The 15,351-nt window shown below is 43.3% G+C and overlaps 1 protein-coding gene across 1 annotated transcript; it reads right to left on the reverse strand.

Annotated features, from left to right (window-relative positions):
- Positions 1–2,017: 2,017 nt before the first annotated feature.
- LOC146869706 (uncharacterized) lies at positions 2,018–15,064 on the reverse strand. The gene is made up of 4 exons (XM_085654483.1): positions 14,942–15,064; positions 11,965–11,997; positions 6,116–6,252; positions 2,018–2,699 (listed from the first exon to the last, which is right to left on the reverse strand). The coding sequence occupies exons 1-4, from the start codon at positions 15,018–15,020 to the stop codon at positions 2,643–2,645; spliced, it is 306 nt and encodes a 101-aa protein (XP_085510609.1). The 5' UTR covers positions 15,021–15,064; the 3' UTR covers positions 2,018–2,642.
- Between the last annotated feature and the right edge of the window lie 287 nt (positions 15,065–15,351).

A 15,351-nucleotide genomic window follows, 5' to 3' on the forward strand; every position in this document is an offset into this window, starting at 1 on the left:
GTGGTGCCTGCGACAGCGTGCAGGGCTTTCCGCATACCCCCCTTTCCCCAAAGTAGACTGTGTTACAGCCGGTTGTCAGGTGGAACACGGGCGCCCATGGGAAACAATGGGAATTTGAACTAACAGTGTTCGGAAGCATCGTAATCAGTCGGGTGTAACCGCCGACCGCGATTCGGTCGGTCCCGATTCCGAGACGGTGTTAGGCGGAAAGTTTTCGACCGACATCGTAATCGCCACATAATGTTCCACCTGAATGTACCATACCCAGAGGCAGTAATGTAAAGACCATAGTGAATAAATAGAGCTGAGTAGAACACAGTAAATAAATGCACAGATAAAGTAGTGGGTGTGGCCTCTCCCTGGATGTGTTCCTACAATTGATCTTTTGTCCTAAATTTTGACCCTTTGTCCTTAATTGTTTTCAGTCCTGTCCAGAATTTGCCTCCATGCTGGGTGGCCACCCTACTTAGAACCCCTTTAGTGAGATTTGTGTCCTAGATTTAGTCTCTCTGAGAGGGGAGGTGGGGGAGAACTTTAGTATGCCTGGGATCAATTCAATGTAAGGGAGTAGTGTAAAGTGGAGCCTTCTAGAATCTGGATGTTTTCCATTGTTCTTCCTCCTATCAGGTAGGCAAGCACCTGTGGTGGCGGTGAGACACTGTGCTTGTTTGGGCAAGGCCCTCTACCTGCAGAGACCCACGCATGTGCTGTGGTTGCAGCCACAGTTCCAGTACTCTTGCTTGAGACTCTCCAGTGTAGCCACTTGGGTGGGGTGGGGGGAGGAATGGTAGCACAACCATTGAGGGCCGTGACGAGAGGCGGTTGTAAAAAAGCCAATGCTGCTCTGTCGCCCAACCCCGCTTACTTCATTATTGACCTAGTGTTTCTGCTCTGCTGAAGCTCCTCTAGGTTTGACGGCAGCTCCGAAACGTCCTCTGCGGGAACTGTGGCACATATACCCTCTATTCCCGCACTGCAGTGTTACTGTGATGGCATCTAGGTCGGCTGCAGATGGCGGGGTAGGACAGAGCTACAAATTCAGCCTGCCATCTCGAGCCTGGCGTAGCGCCTCCTCCCCCCTTTTCACTTTTCGATGTTGATAAAGATGATAATTTCCTTAATCTCGCTAATGACACACTTTCACAGCCCTGTAGTTGTATGTTGTGGGTGCAATAGATATGTACTAATTTGTTCATTCATCTTCATAATAGGTTAACCTTCAATAGATATTCAACTAAGGGCATCGTCACCCCAAAACTTAGTAAGCATCACTTATCACCCTTATCACAAGGGAGTGTTACTGTATTTGAGGTTACAATTTTTCAATGTGCTTCATTTACCCCGAATTGTGAAGAACTCTGTCCTTCCCAGCCTCCCAGAGAACTGTAGCTCTGGTTTCATTGATTTCTAATTTAATGAGTCAATGCACGGCCGGCGGACAATTGCAAATACAGAGTATGCGTACTTCATCATGGTGATGGAGTATTTGATTCAGTCGCCCTGACGGAGTAAATACCGTACTCCAACCTCTAAACCAGGCCTATAGCCCTCAGCCCAAGCCTCCACAAGTATGAGAGCCTTACTCCTGTCCCCAGAGGCTAGTCTGGTGGGCATTCCTAGGTGAAGTCCTATCACTAAAGACCCATGTAGGTCACTAAAGTCCCCTGGAGCTCACTAAAGTCCCCTGGAGCTCACTAAAGTCCCCTGGAGCTCCCTAAAGTCCCCTGTAGGTCACTAAAGTCCCCTGCAGCTCACTAAAGTCACTTGTAGGTCACTAAAGTCCCCTGCAGCTCACTAAAGTCACTTGTGGTCACTAAAGTCCCCTGGAGCTCACTAAAGTCCCCTGGAACTTACTAAAGTCCCCTGTAGGTCACTAAAGTACCCTGTAGGTCAGCCATGTAGGAAACCAAGAGTATTCATTGCTGAAAGTAGTCTTATAAAATTGTGATGTTCACAGATCATAGGAGCCCACCACAGACCCACCCATCTGCCACAGACAAAACAACTGCACATGGGGTAAATTAATGCTTCTTTATTGACACCAAGAATTTATCAATCATAACATGAACACCTCTGGTCAACACAGATTCAGTATCAGCCAATATACTGTGAGTGAAGCTACCAGGTTGTCTTATCTATCGTGTTCTTTGACAGTGTAAATAGTGTCCAGGGTGAATCCGAGAGACTTGGCATTGAATGAGAGTTGAGGTTTCAAAGCCATCCAGGTTCATGTCACTCATCCAAGTTTCCAGTAGTTATTGCTTGTTCTTGGTGAACAGCAGATATTCTGTCTTGGTTTGGCTGGGGTAGGTGCTGGGTAGCCAGGTCTGGTAGAGTGGTGCTGTTATTTTGGTTGCTTATTTTCTCACTTATTTTGTATCATTAACTTCTGGATAACCAGTTCTAGAACAAAATGCGCTGTGGGGCTTGTGAGACTGGATGTGACTCATATCCACTACCAATGCTCACGGTATGTTTTGTGGCAACTACATGGTAAATACATTTAACAAATATCACACTTAGTTCTGGGGTTTGGTTCAAGGCCATCCCTCGTGTACTCTTCAGGAGTGGCACAGACAGGGTGGCAATGTCAAGGCATTAGTTGTCCATGAGGTTCTCCTGTTCTCCACATCTTCAAGGGCTCAGCATCTGGGACCAACGTCCTGACATCTCTGAGACCGACACTTGCAGAAGATGCTCTGGAAAAGAATGATGTAAAAGGGTTAACAAAGAGTCTCTCTTATCATAGATGGGGAGAGGCGGAGGTAAGAGTGCCCCACACCCTCCTGAGAAACGCCACAACCACAAAGTGCGGTAGCTGTACTAATGTATGTGACTCTGATCCTAACTGGGAGTACAAGTCAAAGTCCTACAAAGTTGATACAGAATTACTGACCAGGAGCATAGAGAAGTCCATCATCGGCGACCTCTCCCCACCCTGGTAGGGCAGTGCCACCAGGGCGTACGCGACCACCTGTTGGACTTGGGTCAGGAGAGAGCTCTTAGTTAAAAGCTACTGGACAAAAGAGGTGTCCAGATCAGAAAGTAAAGAATGCCTTGTAGTTCCCCGATGCAACACCTTTATTCATAGGGGCCGCAGGCATATCTAGAAACCGGCGTGAGTTGGTGGGTTGAAAGCAATGACTCAGACCATCTCTCTGTTAGGTCAACATGACCATGCCCTACTCTGTAGCCCTAATGAGCCTGGGGCATTCTGCAGGGCCAAGGATCCCTGACTTCATCACAGCGATCGCGCCGAGATTTTGTTTTTATACCAACACAACAACAGAAGATACACTTAGGTGAGTACTACCTGAGTTTGAGATGCAGGTCAGATGAGTGCTAAACTACCAGGGGTGCTGGCTTCCTGGTCAAGGAGGGGACAATGTCCTTTATTGTCACACTTACACCAAAAAGGTACATCGTGCTACATAACCTATTTGAGACCGCTCCTTGCCGCTGATCAGAGTCACGAAACATGAGTACATCTACTGTACTTCTTTGTGGTTGTAGCAAAGAGCCTTGCCTTCCAGGCCCAAGCTGGCAAAGGGGGCTGGTCTCATATCTAAAGTCAGCCCAGAGCTGTGAAACTTACTCCTGTGGTTGCACAGTTGCTCTAACTCCTGGTGGGGGAGGGCAGGACAGTGCAGTTAGACAGGCTAAATCTGATGTGAAGATCCTGAGCTCTGGTGATATGAGCCCAATGGCTCTTCCCACCCCCACCCCTCCAGTAATAGACTGATCTCAACCTCACCCTACCCAGGCAGGTTAGAACTATATGACAAGTTGGCGCAAAACTAACTAATTCCGCAGTACGCTGAGTGTCAGTCAATATATCTAACCTTGCAGCACTCTCATTGTCAGTAAATATATATCTAACCTCGCAGCACTCTGACTGTCAGTCAATATATCTAACCTCGCAGCACTCTCATTGTCAGTAAATATATATATAAACCCTCGCAGCGCTCTCACTGTCAGTCAGTATATCTAAACAAGCAGTGCTCTCACTGTCAGTCAATAAAAGCTAACCTTGCAGCGCTCTCACTGTCAGTCAATATGTCTAACCCGGCAGCGCTCTTACTGGCAGTCAATATATCTAACTCACAGCTCTCTCACTGTCAGTCAGTAAATCTCCCCCATGCAGCGTTCTCGCTGCCAGTCAGTATATCTAGCCAAGCAGTGTTCTCACTGTCAGTCAATAAAAGCTAACCTTGCAGCGCTCTCACTGTCAGTCAATATGTCTAACCCGGCAGCGCTCTTACTGTCAGTCAATATATCTAACTCACAGCTCTCTCACTGTCAGTCAGTAAATCTCCCCCATGCAGCGTTCTCGCTGCCAGTCAGTATATCTAACCACGCAGTGCTCTCACAGTCATTCAATAAAAGCAAACCTTGCAGCGCTCTCACTGTCATTCAATAAATCTAAACTTGCAGCGCTTTTACTGTCAGTCAATATATCTAACCTCACAGCTCTCTCACTGTCAGTCAGTAAATCTCCCCCATGCAGCGTTCTCGCTGCCAGTCAGTATATCTAAACTCGCAGCGCTCTCACTGTCAGTCAGTATAGCTAACCTTGCAGCGCTCTCACTGTCAGTCAATATGTCTAACCCGGCAGCGCACTTACTGTCAGTCAATATATCTAACTCACATCTCTCTCACTGTCAGTCAGTAAATCTCCCCCATGCAGCGGTCTCGCTGTCAGTCAGTATATCTAACCACGCAGTGCTCTCATTGTCATTCAATAAAAGCTAACCTTGCAGCGCTCTCACTGTCAGTCAATCTGTCTAACCCGGCAGCGTTCTTACTGTCAGTCAGTAAATCTAACTCACAGCTCTCTCACTGTCAGTCAGTAAATCTCCCCCATGCAGCGGTCTCGCTGTCAGTCAGTATATCTAACCACGCAGTGCTCTCATTGTCATTCAATAAAAGCTAACCTTGCAGCGCTCTCACTGTCAGTCAATCTGTCTAACCCGGCAGCGTTCTTACTGTCAGTCAATATATCTAACTCACAGCTCTCTCACTGTCAGTCAGTAAATCTCCCCCATGCAGCGTTCTCGCTGTCAGTCAGTATATCTAACCACGCAGTGCTCTCATTGTCATTCAATAAAAGCTAACCTTGCAGCGCTCTCACTGTCAGTCAATCTGTCTAACCCGGCAGCGTTCTTACTGTCAGTCAATATAGCTAACTCACAGCTCTCTCACTGTCAGTCAGTAAATCTCCCCCATGCAGCGTTCTCACTGCCAGTCAGTATATCTAACCACGCAGTGCTCTCACTGTCAGTCAATAAAAGCTAACCTTGCAGCGCTCTCACTGTCAGTCAATCTGTCTAACCCGGCAGCGTTCTTACTGTCAGTCAATATATCTAACTCACAGCTCTCTCACTGTCAGTCAGTAAATCTCCCCCATGCAGCGTTCTCACTGCCAGTCAGTATATCTAACCACGCAGTGCTCTCAGAGTCATTCAATAAAAGCTAACCTTGCAGCGCTCTCACTGTCAGTCAATCTGTCTAACCCGGCAGCGTTCTTACTGTCAGTCAATATAGCTAACTCACAGCTCTCTCACTGTCAGTCAGTAAATCTCCCCCATGCAGCGTTCTCACTGCCAGTCAGTATGTCTAACCACGCAGTGCTCTCACTGTCCATCAATAAATCTAAACTTGCAGCGCTCTCACTGTCAGTCAATATGTCTAACTCACAGCTCTCTCACTGTTAGTCAGTAAATCTACCCTTGCAGCGTTCTCGCTGCCAGTCAGTATATCTAACTCTGAGGCACTCTCATGGTCAGTCATTATATCTACCCTCGCAGTTCTCTCACTGTCAGTCAATATATCCAACCCCACAGAGCTCCCACTGTAACACAGTGTGTCAAAATCTGCAGCAGTCTCACTGTGACAGTGTGTCTAATACTGCAGAGGTCTCACTGTGGCAGTCACTGTATCTGAACTATCAGTTCTGTCACTGCCATACAGTTAGAATACCTAACAATGCTGACACTAAGGGGAGAGATGGATAATTAACTAATTCACACCTTCAGTGGTACTCACCCGAAGGGCAGTAAGTAATACAACACAGGGCAGTAGCAATCATTAGCCCCTCCCAGCCACTTTTACTCACCCAGATGCACATGCTCAGCACCGTTAACAGGGTCAGGACAGCCAGCACGATGAGGGCGATTTGCCAGTCCCTCAGTTTGTCTGTATGCCTTCTCTGGGTGGTGAAGGTGCTGGATGCCGTCCGGGTGGTCGGTGAGTCTGAGGAGAACGAGGGTAAAAAAGGAGTCAGTCAATGCTGCACTTAAATACTTATTTGTAGTAATATTATTAATGCTGCTCATGGACTCACTTGGATGGTAAAACTATCTGGAGACATGTGGTACTCATAAGCGGATAATAATGACATTAATGTGGCCCTCAGGGACACTTAGGTAGCAATAATATTAATGCTGCTCATGAACACACATGGATAGTATTAATATTAATGCTGCTCATTGACACAGAAGGATAGTATTAATATTAATGCTGATTTTAGAGACATGTGGGCAGTAATAATTTTAATGGTGACTTTAGAGGTATGTAAGTAGTAATTATATTAAAAGTCCTGTTAGGGATAATTAGGTAGTCATAAAATGAACGCTGCTTATAGACACAAAGGGATAGTATTAATATTAATGCAGCTCACAGGCACACGTGGAGGGTATTAATATTAATGGTGCTCACAGACACACATGGGTAGTATTAATAGTATTGCTGTTCATGGACACACAGGGAGAGTAATTAATATTAATGCTGCTGCTTATAGACACACATGAATAGTATGAATATTAATGCTGCTCACAGACACACATGGATAGTTTTAATATTAATTCTGCTCACGGACGCACATGGATAGTATTAATATTAATGCTTCTCATGGACACACATGGATAGTATTAATATTAATGCTTCCCCTGGACACACATGGATAGTATTAATATTAATGCTGCTCATGGCCCCCCAAGGATAGTATTAATATTAATGCTGCTCACAGGCACACATGGATAGTATTAATATTAATGCTTCCCATGGACACACATGGATAGTATTAATATTAAAGCTGCTCACAGACACACATGGATAGTATTAATATTACTACTCCTGATGGACACATAGATAGTATTAATATTAATACTGCTCATTGGCACACCGGGATAGTATTAATAATAATGCTGCTCACAGACACACATACACATACACAGGGATAGTAATTAATATTAATGCTGCTGCTTATAGACACACATGGATAGAATTAATATTAATGATGCTGCTGCTGATGGACACACATGGATAGTATTAATATTACTGCTGCTGATAGACACACATGGATAGTATTAATATTACTGCTGCTGATGGACACACATGGATAGTATTAATATTACTGCTGCTGATGGACACACATGGATTGTATTAATATTAATGGTGCTCCCAGACACACATGGGTAGTATTAATAGTATTGCTGTTCATGGATACACAGGGATAGTAATTAATATTAATGCTGCTGCTTATAGACACACATGGATAGTATTAATATTTATGATGCTGCTGCTGATGGACACATATGGATAGTATTAATATTAGTGCTGCTGATAGACACACATGGATAGTATTAATTGTACTGCTGCTGATGGACACACATGGATAGTATTAATATTACTGCTGCTGATGGACACTAATGGATTGTATCAATATTAATGCTGCTCACAGACACACATGGGTAGTATTAATAGTATTGCTGTTTATGGACACACAGGGATAGTAATATATATTAATGCTGCTGCTTATAGACACACATGGATAGTATTAATATTAATGATGCTGCTGATAGACACACATGGATAGTATTAATATTACTGCTGCTGATGGACACACATGTATAGTATTAATATTAATGATGCTGCTACTGATGGACACACATGGATAGTATTAATATTACTGCTGCTGATAGACACACATGGATAGTATTATTATTACTGCTGCTGATGGACACACATGGATTGTATTAATATTAATGCTGGTCACAGACACACATGGGTAGTATTAATAGTATTGCTGTTCATGGACACACAGGGATAGTAATTAATATTATTGCTGCTGCTTATAGACACACATGGATAGTATTAATATTAATGATGCTGCTGCTGGTGGACACACATGGATAGTATTAATATTACTGCTGCTGATAGACACACATGGATAGTATTAATATTACTGCTGCTGATGGACACACATGGGTAGTATTAATATTACTGCTGCTGATAGACACACATGGATAGTATTAATATTAATGATGCTGCTGCTGATGGACACAAATGGATAGTATTAATATTACTGCTGCTGATAGACACACATGGATAGTATTAATATTAATGATGATGCTGCTGATGGACACACATGGATAGTATTAATATTACTGCTGCTGATAGACACACATGGATAGTATTAATATTAATGATGCTGCTGCTGATGGACACACATGGATAGTATTAATATTAATGCTGCTCCTGGACACACATGGATAGTATTAATATTAATGCTGCTCATGGACACATGGATTGTATTAAAATTAATGCTGCTCATGGGCACACAGGGATAGTATTAATATTAATTGGGCAAGCAGAACTGTTAAAGAACAAGCATTGGCAAAGCCAATAGGTCTTGGCTCTAATATGAATGAATGTATATTTAAAAATGACATATTGACTCCATATGAGGTATCTTGGTGCTTGTCAGAAATGACCCAATACCACAGTTCAGCAGAAACAAACCAGCCAATGAGAAGAGCCCAGTTGTTAAAGCTGCAATGAACGAAGAATGTGATTGAAAAAGACAGATGGTGGGGCTCCAGTTTCACCATTTAGGGGCTGAATAAAGAAAAGACCAATCGCCTATTCTTGATTGAAAGATTTCTGGGGTCAGACGATGGCCATTACTGGATCAACAGCCCATGCCTGAGAATATGAAAGCAGATGACACTCTGTGGCCCCACAAAGTGACACAAAAAAGACAGCAGGCCCTCAAGAGCACGTGACCGGTGATGCAAGAGTTATATTTACACAAATCCATAATGGTGCCATGTAATACACTCTTTTATTGTCCTTGGGTGTTCTGGAGCTATCATACAGCACAATGCTGACCTCTAAGCTGGCAAGGTAGACCCAGCTCACACCTTACCTATTAAGTACTTTTATTATTACATCTTGACTCAGTGCACTTATCCCGAATTTATTTTTTTAAACAGACAACTCTTTATTTAAAGAGTAAATTAAATACAGTATTATACTATTTGTTGATATGTATTAAAATAGTTAGCTAATGTAAGGCCATGCTTTAGTTTGTTAGAAGCACATTCCATCTCAAAACCAAAGATTGTTGAAACTGGTCCCTGAGAGATGCAGCTAACAATGGGCCCTGATTGCAGTTAGACTGTTCAGGGTTTGATTCCTTTTCATAAGAGAATGTTGATTAAAAAAGGTGAATAGTGACGTTTAGGGGAGTGGTTTGAGGCTGGTTTTATTTTTATGGATTCTGCTGCTTAGAGATTAATTAGTAATGACAAGAAATTATGATTAATATTTCACAGGAATTATGGCATATCCATGAAATATGGAAAATATTTCCCAGATTTGACACAATCTTTTTTTTTCAATAAAGCAATCGAACATGTCATATATACATCTATGTCATGTCAGTGAAAATAATTGTGTCCCAATAACACATTATTTAGAGAAACTGTGCTAATACAGGCACACATGTTTTACCACAGAGCAAAGTTCACCTTCTAGTAGAGCAAAAACAACATGAGAAAACACTGTTTATTGCCTCATATGTTGTATGTAACAATTACCTCACAAGGAAATCACTCATCTAACAGTCACAAGACCTCTCAATGTGATTTTCACTTACTGCAGAACTTTAGCCATCTGCATCCTTAATCATTTTTTAATGCACAAGTAAACATGAAGTGGAAACCATGTGTGAGCAGAGTGGAGAGAGGCCAGGAAGAGGAGGGGCATCTGATCCCACTCAAGGCTTTGTCATGACACTCAACAATGGCAATAAATAGTGTGTTACACTTGGAAGAGTGACATTTATACCTCATATATACACTGGGTAGTTATAGTTAGGATTGTGTTAATATAGGAAATGCTTTTAATTAATTGCTAATAGCTTTGGCGCCGTTTGCCAAATCTTCAAAAAACTTTCCCCAAAAAAGTGCTTGTTTTTTTACTTAGTATCTTCATGGGCAGTTTCAGGGTGATCCATTAAGCGGTGGCCTATAAAAAGGAGGGATCCCAAAATCCCAAATCCCCATGCATTTTCCAGAGACTTTTTGGAATGCGAGAGCGCAAAAATGTCTGAACTGAATTACACTAAATTTAATAGGAAGCTAGACATTGGTGCAGAAAGCAAGCTTTTTGTGATTTTGTGTGAATTTGTTTATTTATTTTTGAGAAATTACGGTTAAAATAATTTGTATATTTGGATGGTTGGGTTCGCTAGAATCTCGTGAGAGTCCAGTGGTCTCGCAAATTGAAAAATGGAGCCATCTGATTGGTTGAGGGGTTTGTTTTGCCAGCGACCAGTGAGCGAGAGGCTCCTGTGAGTCCGGCAGGAGCTTGCGCTCTGATTGGTAGGCTGCAACATGAACAGATCAGTTGCAGCTGCCATTTTAGGACATGGGAACTCATGCAGGAAAGTAACTATAACTCGTGCCCTGTCCATGCACTGCTAATTTACTCATGAGATGTTCTATGACATCATTGATAGCATCGCTGCAAAATCTGAAATGTAATTATTGATGACAACACTGTGCTTGGCAGGAGCACGAGTTATCGTTACTTTACAGCATGAGTATTTACTTGAGATAACTATAACTGGTGAATTTCAGTCGGTTTTTAGTTTAAAATGGTATGTTTAAACCGGCATTTTCACCTAACTAAAACGTCCCTTTAACCTTTGCTTTTCTCAGTGAATTTCAAATTTTTTTTTTTGTAAAGTAAGTTATAATTATAATTCCTCACTATCAGGCACATGCATCAAAATAAAAACCGGTCGCAAACGGGCAGATTCTCAGAATCTGCCCCTTTGCGACCGGTATATTTGCATTTGGGATGCATCATCCCAAATGAAAAAAATCGCATTTTAAGTAATCTCTAAATTGCGATTACCTAAATTGCGATTGCATTTAAGGAATCGCAAATTGAGATTCCTTAAATGCAATGCATTAAAGTAATGCATTTTGCGATTTCCCTAATAGGGGGCGCAAATTACCATGAAGTTGAACTTCATGGTAATTAGCAAAACCTTTGAAAAATGCACTTTTGTGCATTCCTCAAAGATTTATGTTGCGCACACACATGCCCTTAGGGCATGTATGTGCGCAACATATGTGCAGAGGTCAATTCCAGGGGTGCAACAGTGTGTCCTTTTGACACCCTTGCACCCTGAAATTGCATGCGCAATATGCGAGTACCTATTGGTACTCGCAAATTGTGCTTGCAATTTCCTATTTATTCCTATGGGCCTGTAGGCCCATAGGGATGAATGGTAAGCTATTCCCTATTTGCGACTCGCAATTTGCAAGTCGCAAATAAGGAATGTGTAGGAATTGCTATTAATATAGCGATTCCCACATGCATAGGACTTTGCGAGTCCTTAATTGCAAATCCTTAATATTTGCAATTAAGGATTCGCAAAATCCTAGCTTGATGCATGTGTCTGTTAAACGTTATTTTAACCTTTGATTTTTCAGTGAATTTCTAGGATTTATTTTAACAGAAACCCATTTATACATACTATACACATGCTCAGATGTATAGCGATATAGACATATACATATATACACGTACACACACATACATATTCATACATAGTCACACAAACAGCAATAGGGAGACAAAGGGCATGGCTGAAGGCTGCTACTGTACCTGTACTGCTGTTAAAGAAAATAAGCTGGCAATCTGTAACAGAGGAAGAGAGAGTTTATTAGTAAAATTCTCACGGTGAGTCTCACATTCTCTCTGTTTCACATACATACTGTTGTGCGTCACAGGACCCAATGCTAACCTATAATCCAGACTGCACCCTAAAAATGCATGAACAGCTCCTGCACTTCTCACCCCTACCCTACAGTCTTCATCCGTAGTGAAACCATAACGACCGCCACCAAACCCTAACACCTAATGCCGATGGTACTCTTAGCTCCATTGCGAACAAGAGGCACAAGACCACTGAAAGCCAACCGTAAACCCAACATTTACCCAAACCCTTCATCCAAATGTTCCTGCGACTCCAGTCATGACCACTCTTTCTCGGCTGCATGTACGAGTTTTACACTCACTATCACAAAACCAATAGGTCCATGTCTACTACCGACCAAAACCAATCACCGTTCATGTGAGTGAACATCTCAGCTGGACACCACTTCTAACCCCCACCAAACCCAAGGTCTGCCTAAACCCTCAGTCGGACTGTGCTCCCGATCCCAACCACACCACTGTCTCCAACCTGACTCTTACTTCAACCACAACCATTCCTCTAGCCGTGATCCGTTAATAATCACAAACCTAGCGCTAACTTTCACTACCCTACCCTATCCTGGAGCATGACACTAACCCCACAAAAGACCTCTAAACTATGGACTTTCACTGAGATGAAATTCCAAGCCCTCCCCTCAATGCCACACTTCCCCGTCTCCCAGTCTCTCCAACCTGTAACCCTAAACCCTGTCCACAGCCACAATCCCAGCACCAAAAGGAAGTCCTCTCACTGACTGCGCCCCTAGCACTGGGGCACTGTCACTGCTACTCGGTCAATATATCTAACGCCGGATCACTCTCACTGTCACACTGTTTGTCTATCAAACTCCAGAGTGTTCTCACTGTCACACACTGAGTATACCTAACACTAGAGTACATGCACTATATCTAACACAGGATCACTCTCCCTGTCACACTGTTTGTATATTAACCTCCAGAGAGCTTTGACTTTCACTCACTGAGTATATCTAGCACTAGATCACTCTCCATGTCACAATGTGTGTATATTAACCTCCAGAGGGCTTTGACTGTCACTCACTGAGTATATCTAGCACTAGATCACTCTCCATGTCACAATGTGTGTATATTAACCTCCAGAGGGCTTTGACTGTCACACACTGAGTATATCTAACACAGGATCACTCTCCCTGTCACACTGTTTGTATATCAACCTCCAGAGAGCTTTGACTGTCACACACTGAGTATATCTAACACAAGATCACTCTCCCTGTCACACTGTTTGTATATTAACCTCCAGAGGGCTTTGACTGTCACACACTGAGTATATCTAACACAGGATCACTCTCCCTGTCACAATGTGTGTATATTACCCTCCAGAGGGCTTTGACTGTCACACACTGAGTATATCTAACACAGGATCACTCTCCCTGTCACACTGTTTGTATATTAACCTCCAGAGGGCTTTGACTGTCACACACTGAGTATATCTAACACAGGATCACTCTCCCTGTCACACTGTTTGTATATTACCCTCCAGAGAGCTTTGACTGTCACACACTGAGTATATCTAACACAGGATCACTCTCCCTGTCACAATGTGTGTATATTACCCTCCAGAGAGCTTTGACTGTCACACACTGAGTATATCTAACACAGGATCACTCTCCCTGTCACACTGTTTGTATATTAACCTCCAGAGGGCTTTGACTGTCACACACCGAGTATATCTAGCACTAGATCACTCTCCCTGTCACACTGTTTGTATACTAAGCCCCATACAACTTTGACTGTCACACACTGAGTATATTTATCACTAGTTCACTCTCCCTGTCACACTGTATATTAACCTCCAGAGAGCGTTGACTGTCACACACTGAGTATATCTATCTCTGCAGTGCTTTCAGTGTCACACAGTGTGTATCTCAGACTCTGGAGAGCTCTCACCATTGCACGCAGAGTATATCTAACACTGCGATATTCTAACAGTCTCACAGTCAGTATATCAGACTCTGGAGAGCTCTCACCATTGCACGCAGAGTATATCTAACACTGCGATATTCTAACAGTCTCACAGTCAGTATATCCGATTCTATAGAGCTCTCACCATTGCACGCAGAGTATATCTAACACTGCAGGGCTCTCACTGCCACTCAGTCAGTATATCCAAACTCTGGAGAGCTCTCACTGTCACACACTGAGTATGTGTGACATTGCAGTATCTCACTGTCACACAGCTTGTATGCCCATCTCAAGAGAGCTCTCACTTTTGCACACTATATCTATCACTGTCAAATACCTTGTATATCAAACTCCAGGGAACTCTCACAGTCACACTGTCACTGGCAGAATGTAGCACACATAGAAAGAGGAAAAACGAGGAGAAAGATGGATATTTCTCCATGTTGCACCTCCCTAACGCCACCCCAGTGGTGGTGGGAGAATCTGATGCATTCTCAGGTTTACAATTCCTCATAAATCTGGGAATGCTTCAGATTCCATGGGTGCTGCATGGGTACACCCACAGCAACGCCCATGGAATGCCCCTTTCACGCAGTATTCTGCGTGAAAGGGGCAGATATTTACAAGTCCATGAAAAGCCACGTAAAGTGGCTTTGTGTGGCCTTGAAAATATTCTGTGACACATTGCGCCATCAGTGCATCCTGAAAGTGACATACTGTGACGCAAAAGTACAGCTAGTGCCTCATAAATGAGGCCCCTAGTATATCAGACTTCACAACACTCTCGCTGCTGCACAGTCAGTATATCTGACGCCATCGGGCTCTCACCATAAGACAGTCAGTCTGAGGCTGTTCTTCTCAGTTCATTCACTATTCTTAAGGGCTTTACTCTTCTGACAGCTGATTTCTGCATCCCTTAACCTCCTCCATCTCTCAGGTCTCTTACCTGCTGTCTGGATGTACAGGGCCAGGAATAGTGCCAGGAGCCTGAGGGCACAGCGGGGTCCCGTCCATGCTGGTGCCATGCTAAGTTTTGCTTGGAGATGTCTCAGGTCACACAGTGCGTCTGGGTACCTTAGAGAGAGGTTGTGTCCATCCCATGCACACCACAGCCTTTATACCTGTCCGTGGACAGTAAAGTGGGTGTTTCTCACATTTCCTGGACTGGTCATCGAGTAGTTGTCAGCTCTTGTCACTCTCTGTCACTGAGCCAGAGCTGGCCTCACATTCCTGGGTGAATTTGGCTTAGATACTGCAGAAGCTGTGATGAAGCAAGTGCTTATCCATAAACTTTAATTAGACTTTTATTGGGATGGGAGTGTCCCCCAGTGTCTCAGGATAATGCTCACCTCACTG

The sequence above is a fragment of the Triturus cristatus genome, chromosome 1_1 (assembly GCF_964204655.1).
Source record: "Triturus cristatus chromosome 1_1, aTriCri1.1, whole genome shotgun sequence".
Lineage (NCBI taxonomy): Eukaryota > Metazoa > Chordata > Amphibia > Caudata > Salamandridae > Triturus > Triturus cristatus.